We start from the raw sequence: 15,165 nt of genomic DNA, 5'->3' as shown, positions 1-15,165 counted from the left end.
CTCTCCCTCTGTGTGTGTGTGTGTGTGTGTGTGCATGTACATGCATGCATTTGTGTGTGAACTCTCAGTGGTTTCACTTATGGACAGGAAGATCAGAAAAAATGTGCTAAGAGCTTGAAGTATTTTTGTAGATCATTATAGTAGCTTGCCTCTTTGCAACATCTACCTGCTGTTCCTAGTTTTACTCTCCAGGACCAAGTAGGACAAGTCTGATACTTGGAATACAAATGTCAGGCACCCCCTAAGTCTTCTCCAGTCTAAAGCATCGCTAGTTTCTGACTTAAAAAATTATTATTACTAAGCTTATTGCATCATTTCCCCCAGCAGAAATTCTCTGAGCAAGTCTCTTTTTTTGAGCTAGAATTTAAATAGGCAATAGACCTATGAAAGAATGAGTCAATGAATCACTCTCTTGTTATGTACTAAATGATGGACAAACAAGCAGGTTCAAACACAGCTAGTTTTTCTTTTACACAAATTTCATTGAAACAAAATATACAGACTGCAGAACATATGCATTATGGAAAGTCCCACAGAATATAGGGAACAGTAAAATATTACTGCATGATAATACAATATGAAAGAAGGATGGGAGAAAATGGATAAATAGCTAAACATTTAAAAAGAACCCATTCTGTGGGTATCTGTATAGCCTTAGTGTTATCCTTAACTGACTCATCTCCCTTTCTATTCACACATATCTTGGATGATACATCTATGATTCTTCTTTCATATAAGTTAACATTGTTAATGTGTTGCAAGCTACTTGTGCCTACCATGCATCTTTGGATCACTTGTGATCTTCATTGGAGACTGTAGTTTTTCATGATTTGTCACCATATAGCATCCCTGGAAGAACACTGGTATTAAAAAGATGGGGTTTTGTTTTGAGCTGGTGCTTGGGATCACTGGGAGTACCATTTGATTCCTCAAATTTAATCTAGGCTGCTCTGTCCTGCCTTTTCAATCCTGGGTCACTGTTCATCTTCAATACCTGTCTAAGATAGATGTACTGAAGGACTAATTCAAGAAACTTCCTCCCACTTACATAACATGACCTGGACAATAGGGATTCTTCATCCATTTAGTTTTTCCTGGGTGGAATGTTAGGCTAATTTCTTTGGAGAGATCATGAGAAAATCTTACAGTTTTGGGGGGACTTGATGCAATCACAACATCATGTACAAGCAGTAACTTCTGGAGGAGTTCACCATCTAAAGGAAATCTCTCTTTTATTTGAACACTATGCAGGACATTGTCTATGTTAGAGGTAAGCACGTTTGGTGAATGCATATCTCTTTATGCTTTGCATGTAGAGCTATTGCCAATGAATGGTTGGAGAAATTTCTCCCTAGTTATACTCATCAAGGAATTTTCTCTAATCTCAATATTACATGAGAGACCTTAGATTGGAGTAAAACCTTTAAGGCTGTATTTTGCTCACCTGATTAAAACATTTTTTAATTAAAAAGAAACCTGTAAATTACTAGATCTTATATTCTTAGTCAATTGTGTGACTGTGCAGATATGATCTGCTGTATAAAATTATTCATGAGACCCTGCCTGTTCCCTTCTGTTTTCATGAGTTCTACTCTTGATGTATCTATAGATCATTTCCATAAAAAATTTTTTTAGATGTAAGAAAGCACACACATGGGTTAGTACTGTTCTCTTCATCACCTTCTTTGATGCTATCAAATTGTTCACTATCTTTCCTTTTTTTGCACTGTCTTGAAACTAAACCCCTCAATGCTTTCAATATTGTGTCTCCTCAACATAGATTTCTTCTGGGTATTCTTGTCTGGTCCAGCTGTTTTTCCTAACTTCATTTTCTTTAGTTCCATTTACACTTCCTCATGTGACTACAGATAGACTGAAGTGTTGAGTGCTTCTCTTGTAGATGATGAAAATAGGTCATCACAGAAGTGTTGTCGCATGTTCTTTTTTTTATCTTTTGTTCTTTTATCAGTTTCGTATATAAATGTCCTTGGAATGATTTGATTTGGTTGAATTTTCTTTTCTTTTTACAGCTTTATGAGGTGATACTTCTCATAATCTTATCCCCCCTTTAACATTTAACAAAGGAGCCAACATTTTGCAAATGAATTTATATTTTATGCTGCTTTTAACTGCCAGACCTTTCTATCCATCCAATGTTTATTAGTTAAAGCCATTTCTGGGCTCTTTTCTCACAATCTACTGTGTTTTTCTATTAAATTCCTTTCATAACTAGTCTCATCCTTTGAAATTGGTGCTGTAATCGGTGCTGGTATCATTTCCTTAGTTTTTATTTTCCATTTTTTGTTGTTAGTATTTGGTTTGACTAGTTTGGTACTGATTTTGACCTTTGCATTCTATGGTCAGATGTATATATTTACAGAGAAAAGATTCCTATATTGATAACCAGTTTATTTCCTATTGCCTAAGATCAATGTAATTTATTTTGAAAATGTTATTTAGAGCTCGACGCTGTCTTCTGACTCTGTTTTGGAAGAAAATCTTCATGACGTGACAATCTCAAACTGTATTTGCAGTATTTTTTCATTATCCTCTCCTGAACGCTCACTTTCCCACTGAAGTCATCCAGTGTCAATGTTGACTTGGTTTGGAGGATTTTGTTAAGCTATTTGAGAAGTTTCTCTTCCACTTCATCTATTTCATTGCAACAGATGTTTGCACAATAGCTGCCATGATCCTCTCTGCAGATAACACACTTACCCAAAGGAAGGGAGAGGCCAAAGCCAATTTCTTCAGTAGCCACTGCATCTACATCGAATCATGCATTTTTTTGGTCAGACATTCTTTACCAAATGGCTCATGTAACAGTAAACTGTTTTCTTTCTTTCTTTTTTTTTTTTTGAGGGGGAACTGCAAGAGAAATCTAGAAGTATTTCAACTTATAAATACAGAGGAAAATAACATGAAATAATAAATTAAGAAATGGGAAGAATTTTGTTATTCACTTTTGCTGACTGTGAAAATTCTTGAATCCAAGATTCTAAAGCAGTAATGTATGAAGTGTGATTATGATAAAACATTTAAATTTTAATAGCTTAAGGCGGCATTAAGTCTTTTGGGATACCTTGCATAAGCCACAGAACAACCTCGAAGTCCTATCTCATAAGTACTAATAGCAAATTTACTGCATTCAACTAGGTTACAAAACTAACAATGCACTTAGAATTTATTATTGGAAAGTCACTTCCAAATGTTACTAAACATTGTACATTTTCAACTGCAACAGGAATGGAGTCTGAAACTCTGCTCAGTGTCTTTCTTTTGAAAAATATTGGATTAACATTTTAAAAGTCTTATTTTAATGCTCTTCTTTACAAACACTGCTTGCATTTCTCAGTACAGAGCTGATTTTTCTGCTCCCACCTCCCCGGTGCCCCTCACAAAACCTCCAACGTGGGCTATGTTAGACTATTCAGCCTTTCCTCCCCTCCCTTCTTTTCCGCTTCTGACCCCTTCATCTTCTACAGTATGTGAAAGATTTTGCTGTATGCATGGGAAAGCACCAAATGAAGAAAGAATGTTTGGATAAAATTACTCCTTTCAGAAGCCCATGAAGAGGATAAAAGTGAAACTTAAAAAAGAATCAGAAATTGTTGCTGATAGCTCAGAAAATGAGAATAATTAAATAAACTTTACACATGGACAAAGTTATATCTGATGAAGTTTCTTCTCCCTGACCTTCTCTCCCCCTCCACCACTTTTCCTCACCCATTAATTCTCTGAAAATGAATCTTTTCTGTATTACTTTTACATGGGTAGAAGACACCAGTTGAGAAAAATAGAATGACTTCCTTCATTTCACAAAAGGCAATAAGGAAGCAGGCAACCTGGGTTATCCTTTCTGTTCTACTTCTTACTAGCAGTGTGACCTTGGACAAGTAACTGTCTGGACCTCAGTTGCCGTATCCATATCAAGCTAAAGGCACTGGGATGAATCTCTTGGGATCACTTCCAGTTCTAAGTTCCGTGATTCCATAATAATAAAATTTCCTATGTTCTTAAGATTTTGCCTCACTTCTCACAAGGAGAATAGTCAATAAGAATAGTCAATAAATCTCCTTATTGAATATAATAACAAGATATTAAATTCCTTGAAGTTCAATAGTTGGCAGATACATTTATAATAGAAACTGAAGATGCTTAAAATAAATTTGTAATAATTATTTGATTTATTTGAATAATGTATTATTTGAATACACCACACTGATGTTTGGCATAGTAGGAAGAACATGGGATTTGGAATTAGGAGCAGAGCTGTAACTAGCTGAAACAAATTTATTTTAGGGGTCGAGAAGACAGTCCCATTGCTGGTGCAGTGGGTAGCTCATGTCCCACTGAAGCCTTCTCTTTTGCCCCTATGGGGCGTGGCCTGTGTGATGGGAAGATTTTCAAACTAACAAAATAACTTTAGATCTTTAAAGGCTACCAACAGATTAAGTAATGTCCGTATTTATGTCTTTATAATTTGTTTTGACATTACTCCCTTCCCCTGCCCCCAAAAAATGGGGTTGGGGAAAGAAATTTTTTTTGCATGCCTTTCAGAATTTCAACAAGTTTTATATCTCTTTTCATGTGTGCAAAGTGGATTACCTAAGTTTCTGAAATAATGAAATTTATTTTCCTTTATTTTATTGCCTCTTTTGCTTCTTTGAGAGAAATCATCTGGGTAAAATTTATAGGTAGCTAGGTGGCACAGTGAATAGAATATTGCTGGGTCTTAGAGTCAGGAAGACCGTAGTTCAAATTCGGCCTCAAACACTTACTAGCTGTGTGACCCTGAGCAAGTCATTTAACCCTGTTTGCCTCACTTTCTTAAACTGTTAGATGGGGATAATAACAGCATCTACCTTGCAGGGTTATTGTGAGGATCAAATGGGATAATAATTGAAAAGCACTTAGCATAGTGCCTGGTACATAGTAAGCACTTATGTAAATGTTAGCTATTATTACTGTTATATCTATACTTGTATTTATATGCAAAATTGAGCAATAAAATAGGAAATGGAGATAGTTTGAGACCCACATGACATTAACCCAAGTGTGCTCTGTCTTCCAGAATCCCCTACTTTGAAACCAGTGCTGCCAATGGCACCAACATAAGCAAAGCAATTGAAATGCTCCTGGACCTGATAATGAAACGAATGGAACGGTGTGTGGACAAGTCCTGGATCCCTGAAGGAGTCGTTCGATCTAATGGCCACAACTCTACTGAGCATTTAAATGAACAGAAAGAAAAGGGTGGATGTGGCTGCTAAAAAGTGAAGTGAACTGAGTCGAGTAACCTGTGTATTTTTATATAATTTAAAAAATAGTTTCTATGTGGTACAGTTGTAGCTGAATGGATCTCTGTGAGGAATTATGAGACCAGAAAATAGTATTTCATAACTGATTTAACTGAGCGCTGCTGGGTAATTGAAAAAATACTCAGCCTGGGATTTAATTGAAACGTGTATTTATAATGCTTATTCCATGACAGTCGTTCATTCAGGGATCCAGCATTTTGCAACAGTAACAGTCAGTAAAATTGCATGTGTTACTGGAAGATCCAATAATACAGTTGTGGAATTTATGGCTAGAAGGAACTCTCAGAGATCTTCCAGCTCTGAAATTTTTTTTCATGACTACTTACAGGTACTTGGTGTAGGGGCACTGAGTATCTCCTGTCTGGTGGCATTATGAGCAACCAAAAATTATTTAGGGAATGCTTGAGTGTATTTATAAAACAAAAACAAAAACCAAGTATTCTACTGTATGTAAGCTGAAGTTGTGAAGCTGATTTTTAAAAATCTCCAACTGTACCATATATGAAATTATAAAATACCATCTATGCCACTTGAATGATAAATCAGAAGGCACACACATATACATATACACACGTCCAGTTAGTTTCAAATGTAAGGGGGACAGTGATCTGGAGATGATTATAGAAATGCAGGGCAAAACTTGCTGTACCTTTGACCTCTCCAGTATTGTTCAGTGATGTTATGGGGTAATTTGTGGGTAATCTTAGCTCTACTGTGATGGGGGCTGGAAATAATTTGCTCATCTTCACCTTCAGCAAACAGCAAGTGAGTCTGAGCCAGTTCAGCTGAGGGGGAAGCAAAGGAGAGATTTTTTGGACTTTTACCCCGATTCCCACCCACAGTGAAACCCAGCTTGCTGTCCGCCTTACATATGACTTCCCTGTGTCTTAGTAGGAATATGTGCCAGGCTGTGGGTTAAATGGACCAAGATCCCAAAGCCACTTATTTTAATATTTTGGGTATTGTCTCAATGTTATATGAGCAGTAAAATTGGTGCTTCTGACTCTTCATTGTGTCTCCTCCATAGAGAATAGTCAGCATAATTGTATTTTATGGGCCTAATTCACTTTGGTGGACACAGTTGTATTTGGCCAGCAAATTTTGTGTTTTATCATAGCTGGTGCTTTGCACTGAAACTATTTGTAAACAAGAAAACATGTTGAACAATTTCTTTCAAATTTAAGTTAAATTCTTAATATTGGTTTGGTTGCCAACTGGTTATGCTTTAAATGAGTTAATTTTAAGCCTGTAAACCAAGTAAATCTTCCACTTAAACCCTAGGCAGTAAGTAGCTGATGTTTTCAAAATTCTTTCTTATTTCTTTACTAGAACAATCAAAGGAGCTAGTATTGATTTTACTATTTTAGTGGAAGGCATATTTTTTTTTTTACTGCTTTTAAATTCTCATTTAATTTCCAATTCAGTATAAAAATGATTAATAAGTATTTGTTTTGCAGTCTTTTTTGTCAATGTCACCATGCACTATACATCTGGACATGTAACTCCAATACCTTGCCAAAGTGTCTTTATACCAAATTTAAAGTGGTTTGCAGGTTTTTTTTTAGGAATTTTCATAGCTATTTGTTTACAGAAATCAAAATTATTTCTTTCAGGGGAATAATATTTATGAAAAGTTTCAATAAAGAAATGTAAACTCCTTAGAAAATCTAGTGACCAGCTAGTCTGTGATAATATTTAATATATTTTTAGATTAAAAATAAAAATATTGCATAGATCATACAGTGTTTGGTTAAAATTGAGAAAATGAAATTATGAAAAAATAATTACTTTTACAGAATAGCTTTCTGATTAATTTTTAAATGCAGTAAAGTATAGGGCTTGCCTCCTGCCTCTTGCTTTCTAAAATATGATGTTGTTTTTCCCCTGCTATAAATAATAAACAAATACTAAATTTTTATTCTGATTTGCACCTGAAATGTCTGAGAGAACTTCTTTCAGAAATGGACAGTGGTGAAGACTTGTGCATATACTGTATTTTGTATTGTTATAACATGCAATTCCAAGGAATGGATCCTGAAATCACTGGATCAAGTTCAGTTTACTAAGTAGTGCCTTCTTAAGGTACTACGATAGAGTAAATGATGTTAGTATAAACCAGAATGCATATTGTAAGATAATTTGTATATTTTAAAATAGATAAATACATATGCTATACTTGTATGTTGTGTATGTAACCTGCTGGTATATGTCTGGGACTGATTCATCTCTCAAGGCAGGTTATATATGGTCATACATGAATATTTAATTTTAAAGAACTACATGCATTAATTAGCTGTTCACTCCATTAGCCTTAAAGAAAAGTTAAAGTTTAAATCTCATGCCATTCTTTAAAAAGTGTTATGTGCCCACGCAAGAGCCAAGTTTAGCTACTGAAATAAATGATGTCCGTTTCCTTGGGAAGTCATTTGTTTAGGTTTGATATTAAAGTGCCATATTTTTGTCCTACGACATATTTTTCTATTTATAGTCTTACATAAAAAGTAAAATGTATCTTTAATGAAATAGCTTTAACCTTGTGTCACTTATATATATTATGATTAATTAAAAAAGGTCTATCAAGTTTGTATGTGAATTTGACTTTATTTCTAGTTGTACCTAAATTTTAATTAAGGGTTCAGAGTATTCCTTGGAATAGAACCTTCTCTTTCAGTTTTATTAAAACATGCCAGTCTCAAGGTGACAACTCTTAATGTGCATTGAATACCAGATGGGTGTCCAGGTAAGTATGGCACTACATTTAGGGCAGAAAAATCTAACTCTTTTCCTACACCTCCAAATCAAGAGCATCATTGTAGTTTGGTCCCCTAAAATACTGACCAAAAAGGTCCACAAAATGATAGGCATAATAAGGAGAAGGTAGTGGAGAAAGCAAAGAAAACTGTACATCTGACTTGATACAAAACTATATTTCAGGTATACCTGGATTACTGTGTTTAGTTCTGGTTGGTGACCTCTAAGAAAAATGTAATGGAGATAAAGAGGACTGAGAAAGGGATATTAAAACTGGGTATCTGTAGCAACTCTGAGGTGCAGGGCACTGTGATAGCTGATGAGAATCCAAAGGTGAAAAAAACAGTCTTTACTCTAGGGTAGCTTGTATTCAAATAGGAAGAATTACAACATGTACACAAGGAAGCATGCCAGAATGTAGAATAGGAGAGCAGTGAAGGACAGTTTCAGGCAAAATGATCTGGGAGAATCTGGAGAGTGATTATCTTTAGCAGGTATGAGCAAGGAAAGCTTCAGGGCAGAGGTTGCACCTGGACTTGACCTTGAAGAGGGACAACTATGTCAGTCAATCAACAAGTATTTATTGTCTGCTATGTGCCATGAGAGGCAGTGTGGGATATAGAGAGCTCATCTCAGAGCCAGGTAGACCCTAGTTAGGTTTACATACCTCTGATACATATTATTTATGTGACTGCCTCTGACCTGCCTCTTGTGATCCTGGGAAAGTGCTCTAGGCAACTTTCTTAAGACTATTTTCCAGGGAAGGTGCTTGACCTATATCAGTAGAGGAGTTTCCTCTGTCAGTGGAATGATGGGTCCAGTCCCTATCCCTGCTATATACTGGGCATTGCATTCAGCACTGGGTTGTACAAAGACAAAAATGAAATAGTTCTTGTTCTCAAGGAGCATACGTTCTATCAGGAGAAATAGCACACACACACACACACACAAATATTTAAACACAAAAATAAATACAAGGTATTTGGGCTAGTTGAGGATCTGAAAAAGTTTCATGTAGGAGGTGGGTACTTCAGCTGAGCTTTGAGGGAGGCTAAGAAATCTAAGAGGCAGAGGTGAGGAGGGAATGAATTTCAGGCATGAGAGATAGCACATGCAAATTCACGGACATAGGAGATGTGGTGTCATGTCGGGAAAAGCCAGGCCAGTTTGGTTAGACTGTGAATGAAGAAGCATAATATCTAATACTTCTGGAAAGGTAGGCTGGAGCCAGCATGTGAAGAGCTTTAAATGTCAGACACAGGAAGTATGTATCTGATCTGAGAGGCAACATGGAACCTCTGTTGTTTTCTGAGCAGAGGAGTGACATGCTCCAACCTATTCTTTACAACAGCACTTTGGCAGCTGTGTGGACGATGGAATGGAAAGGAGAAAGGATGGAAACTAATTAAGGAAGTAAATACAATAATCTAGATGAGAGATGATGAGGTTTTGAACTAGGGTGGTGTTTGTGTGAACAAAGAGAAGGGAAAAATGTGAGATATTACTGGGATAGAATTAGTAAGACTTGGTAACTGAATGAATATGCAGGGTGAAGGGAGAGTTGATAATCCTAAGGTTATGAATCTGAGTGACAAAGGAAGATTCTGCCCTTGACAGAAATAGGGAATTTAAGAAGGGGAATAGGCTAGATGGGGAAACATAATGATTTCCATTTTAGACATATTGAGTTGAAGATACCTATAGTACGTACAGCTCGAAGTGTCCACCAGACAGTTGATGATGTGAGCCTGGAACTTGGGGGAGAGATTATGGCTTGATTGATATAGATCTTGGCATCATTTGCATAAAGATGACAATTAAACCCATGGGAACTGATAAGATCACCAAATGAGAGTACATGGAAGGAAGAGAGAAGTCCCAGTACAAAGACTTGGGTTACATCCACAGTTCGGAGATAGGAGGATACGGATAATGATGCAGCAAAGGAGAAAGAGGAGTAATCATATTGGTAGAAGGAGAAGCAAGAGAGAGAGAGCAGTGTTGTGAAAACCCAGAAGGGAGAGAATATCCAAAAGGAGGTTAGTCAACAGTAATATATGCTTCAGAAAGGTCAAGCAGGGTGAGGTTTGAGAGAAGACCAGTAATGATAAAGGAATGTGCTCTATGTGCATCTCTATGAGAGGTGGCCTGCATGAATACACACAGGCAGGAGATAATATAGTGAGTCTGAGGAATAGCTGGCACTGCAGTTTACTTGCAATGGAGAGTGTATGAAGGGAAAATAAGTCCCGTGTGTGAAATAAGACTGGAAAGGTAGGTGGGAACCAGATTTTGGAAAGTCTGAAATCTAGACTAAGGAACTTGTATTTTTTCCTATAGACAATTGGATCCACAGCTCCATTTAGACCAAGGTTTTTGAGAGGAAGAATGACATGGTTATTTCTTTGTATTAGTAATATTATTTTGGAAGCTGTGTGACATATGGACTAGAGAGGGGGTAGACACTGGAGTGATAATCCAGATGAGGGGTGATGGGAAGCTGAGCTAGGTCAGTAGCTGTGTGAGTAGAGAGGAGACATATATGAGATTTGTCAGATATTTTGGAGGAAGAATTAGAACAGCTTGGTAACTGATCGGTGGTAGTAAGGAGGGAAGAACAAAATATGTCTTTGAGGTTTTGAGACAGGCAACACGGTGATGCTTTCCAGAGAAATAAGGAAGTTTAGAGGCGGAGGAGATGAATTCCATTTGGGATATATTGAGTTGAGGTGCTGGTACAACAAAGAGGGAGATGCCCATGAAAAGGCATTTGGAGATGTATGATTGGAGCTGATAGGAGAGATCTGGGTAAGATATGAATTGGGAAGTCCTTAACATAGAAGTGACAACTGAAGCCACAGGAATGGATCCAGAACGTCGGGCCGTTACCTGTTCCTCCTAGCTCTTGTTCTCACCGTGTCTCCTTCCTTCCTCTAAATTACTGGAAAAAGCTATTTAAAATCAATGCCATCACTTCTTTTTCTCTCATTCTCTTCATCCAACCTCATTCCTCAACTAAAACTGCTTTCTCTGGTTACCAAGTCTCTCTTAATTGCCAAATATAAGTTTGTTTGTTTGTTTTTTCTCAATCCTTATCCTTCTTGACTTCTCTGAAACATCCGACCCTGCCGTCAGCCTCTCCTGAACATTCTCTCTTCTTTGGGTTTTCACGACATTACTCTTTTCTAGGTGGAAGAAGAAAGAATGTGATAGTTTGAGGAATCTGGCAAGGTCAAGGAGAAAGTATTTTTCCAGGATAGGGAAGACTAAGCGTGTTTGTAAGAAGATGTAAAGGAGTCAGTAGACAGGAAAAAATTGGAGATAAGAAAGGGAGATGGAATAATTGATGTTGTAGATTCCTAAAAGAGCCATAAAGAGATGGGATAAAGGACCAATGGGAAGGAGTCTGTACTGAGGAGGAGGAGGAGGGCCTCTTTACCCTCTGAGATTGGAGCAGAGAAGAAAAGGATGGATGTGGTCAGAGAGATTTTGAAAAATGGAGAATAGGCGATGATGGTATTCCCAGTATATTTCCAATCTCAGGAACGTATGTGAGATTATTTACAGAGAAAAGGGTTGAGTTGGTTTCTTGAGGAGAGAAGAAGTTTGCTACAGTTATCATGAAGAGTAATAAGGAATCCATCAGTGATGAATAAAAAAGATTGCTGTGTGGTGGTGACAGACCAATTGAACAATGGATGGGGCTGGTTGGATGAGGAAAGACTTAACAGATTTATTCTGTCTGGAAAAAAGAAGAGATTCCTCAATAATAGTGATAATAGCTTATATTTTTTTCTTAGCCCTTTAAGGCTTTTCTCACAATACTCCTATGAAGTAGATGATGCAAGTATTACTATCCTAATTTTATTCATAAGGAAACTGAGGCTTGAAGATATTAGCATAGTGTAGTGGAAAGAGTGCTATAATTGGAATTAGGAGACCTGGGTTCAGAAACCAGTTTTGGCACTAGCTGGGTAACCATGGGTAAGTCAGTTAACTTCCCTGAACTTTAGTTTCTTCATAAAATGCATATGACGGTATTTGCGCTGCTTTCCTTACAGGGCTATTGTCAGATAAGCACTTTATAAATTATAAAGCATTATTTAATATGAGTTGCCCAAGTTCGTATAGCTAGTAAAAGAATCTTGAACTCAGTCAGATTCTGTAGGTCCTGTGTCCTTTCCATTCCACTAGACTGGCTTTCTACAAAACCACGAGGGAAATAAATAGAGTGAGCATGGACTGGTTCACCAAATCCTCGAGGGCTGTTTCAAATTCAATTCTACAGCATTTCTTAAATGTTTACTTAGCACTATATACTAGACGCCCCTTGATGTTTGAGAAGATTCATTTTGTCTTAAATTTATCTTGACCATACACAAAGAGTCAAAAAATAATTTCGCACTTAGATTGTATTAGACTTTGAGGCCACATATTGTAATGGAATGCACACTGAGCTCAAAGTCAGGAGACCCTTATCTCTTTTTTGACTGGCATGTTCTTTGTTTTGGGCAGAGATGGTATGCCTATCAAATTTGTAGAAGACACAAAAAAGTTGGGAAGGATAGATAACATGTTGAATTATGTAAGAGTCAAAAGGATCGTGAAAGGGTTAACAACAGAGGCATTAAGGCAGATTTCAAATGTATACAAAGAAAATTTCCTAATGATTTAGAGGGACCCAAATGTGTAATGGACTTGAGACATGCAATGGGTACCTTACTACTGGAGGCCTTTCCAAGGAAACTGGATGACCAGTTTTAAATATCAGAGAGAAGCTTCCTACTCAGGTACCTAGATGTCCTCCAAGGGTTCCTCTCTTTGACCTCAGGTCTGTACCCAGGGAGGTATTTGGGGATCATTGTCCTTGAGACTCTAGGTGGAAGTCCCTTAATGTCTGCCTCCCCTTCTTACAGTGTTATATTCTCAATCAGCAAGCATTTACTAACTGCCTACCCTGGACCAGGCACTGTGCTAGGCACTGGGGATCCAAAGACAAAAAGGAAATATTTTCTGTCTTCAAGCTTACATCCTACCAGAAAACACAACATAGGCAGAAATAAGTACATACAAAGTGTATACAAGATAATTATTTTTGGTGGGGGTAGGTGATAGCATCTGGGGGGTGAGGCAGAGATCCAGGAAGACTTAAAGTAGAAGGTTGTACTTAAGATGAGCTTCAATGGAAGCTAGGGAGATGAAGAGAAGAGTTGAAGAAGGAATACATTCCAGGCAGGGGGATATGTAAAGCTAGAAAAGGAGATGAGTTGTCATGTGTGATGATTAGCAAAGCCATTTTGGTTGGATGGAGGGTGTGTGAAAAAGAGTAACATGTAACAGGGCTGGAAGTGTAAATTGGAGTCAGGTTATTAAAGCCAGGCTTTAAATTCTAGACAGAGGAATTTGTATTTGATCTTCCAGGTAACACGAAGCTAGTAGTGTTTCCTGAGCAGGGGAGGGACACTGTCAGATCTGTGTTTTAGGAATATGACTTTGGCAGCAGTGTAAGGGATAGACTGGAGAAAGGTAAGACTTGAAACAGGCAAATCAATTTGGAGGCTATTGCAATAACCAAGGTTAGAGTTGATAAGAGTCTGCAATAGGATGATGGACATAAATAGAGAGGAAGAGACATGTAAGATATCATGACTTGTCAACAAATGGGGAAACTGGGAAGTCAAGGATGACTCTGACTTTGCACATTATGAGATATGTAACTTATAATTAATGCTGGGGCTTCACTAGGACAAAATTCCTGCTTTAGGCTCTGACTTGGAAAGCAGCTTTCTCCTTCTCTCAGTTCCTCTTCTCTTCTTTGTTTCTCTGTGCTGCCTTCCAAGGACTAAGGGTCATTCTTTATTAAAATCTTCTGAGTACACCCGGCAGTCTGTTGAACCAGACCTAGGCCACAGGGTTGTTGGCTTCTCCATATTATAAGGTGTCTATCCATAGTATTATTATTAGGTATATTATCCATAGTATTAGGTAGAGTTGGGAGTTTCTACCAAGCTGACATGTCAGGGAGATGGTGCTAGGGCTTTGAACATATAAGATCCTTTTGCCCATGTCCCTTTTCTTTCTGTTTGGTCTTTATTTCCTCAGAGTATAATAGAATGCTCTTCATATAGTAGGTATTTAATAAATGTTTGTCGAATGGGACTTGGGGCTCCTGTCTTCACTGAGCTAGTGGCCCTGGGCTAGCTTTCATAGGAATAAAGGAATTAACCTTTTCATTGGGAAGGCTGAAGTAGAGGAAACAGCTGTACAGTATTTGGAATATAGGACTCAGGTTATTGGTACCCTGGGTTTTTTGCTTGCTACCTATGCGACTCTGTGGTAGACTGGAAATGATGCTGGATTTGGAAGAGCAGTTTCTCTTGTAAGGGTTTGGATTCAAAGATATATTATCAGCAATTAACACATATTTCTATACACATACATTATATGCACATATATGACCAAAAGCCATTCTTCTATGTGTTTAAATATGAATGAGCAGTTCTCAAAATAATTGCAATCTATTAACTATATAGAAAATGCTCCAAATCACTAATAATAATATAAATGCAAATTTAAAAAAAACTATGAGGTTTCACTTCATACTGTGCAAACTGGCAAAGATGAATAAAGATGCAAATGGTAAATGTTGGAGGGGCTATAGAAAGATAGGTACACTAATGTATTCTTGCTGGAGTTGTGAAGTAGTACAATCATTTTAGAAAGCAATTTGGAATTATGCAAATAAAGTGACTAAAATATCCATACTCTTTGACTCAGAGATTCCTCTACTAGACTTATACCCCCAAGGATGCAATTGATAAGAAAGTCCCCTATATACACCAAATTATTTATATATATATATATCCAAATATATACATATAATATATATTTATAGCAGCATTTTGTGTGTGTGTGATAGCAAAGAACTGGGATCAAAGTAGATGTTCATTAACTAGGGAGTGACTCAACAAATTGTGGTGCATGAATGTAATGGAATGTTACTGTGCTGTAAGAAATAATGAATGGGACAAATGCAGAGTAGAATGGAAAGATCTATATAAACTGATGCAGAAGGAAGTAAACGGAGCCAAGA

The 15,165-nt window shown here is 37.2% G+C and overlaps 1 protein-coding gene across 5 annotated transcripts in view; it reads left to right on the top strand.

Annotated features, from left to right (window-relative positions):
• Positions 1 to 7,883, top strand: part of RAB27A (RAB27A, member RAS oncogene family) — an 89,211-nt gene extending 81,328 nt beyond the window's left edge. For all 5 annotated transcript variants that reach the window (XM_027840766.1, XM_027840762.1, XM_027840764.1 and 2 more), the window contains one exon: positions 5,075 to 7,883. In XM_027840766.1, the coding sequence (XP_027696567.1) occupies positions 5,075 to 5,273 (199 nt within the window). In that variant the 3' untranslated portion in view covers positions 5,274 to 7,883. The remainder of the gene's footprint in view (positions 1 to 5,074) is intronic.
• Positions 7,884 to 15,165: the final 7,282 nt, after the last annotated feature.

Source organism: Vombatus ursinus, unplaced genomic scaffold (genome assembly GCF_900497805.2).
Source record: "Vombatus ursinus unplaced genomic scaffold, bare-nosed wombat genome assembly UNPS02014848.1, whole genome shotgun sequence".
Classification (NCBI taxonomy): Eukaryota; Metazoa; Chordata; class Mammalia; order Diprotodontia; family Vombatidae; genus Vombatus; species Vombatus ursinus.
The sequence above is the reverse complement of the archived record's forward strand: the minus strand, read 5'-3'. Positions and strand labels throughout refer to the sequence as shown.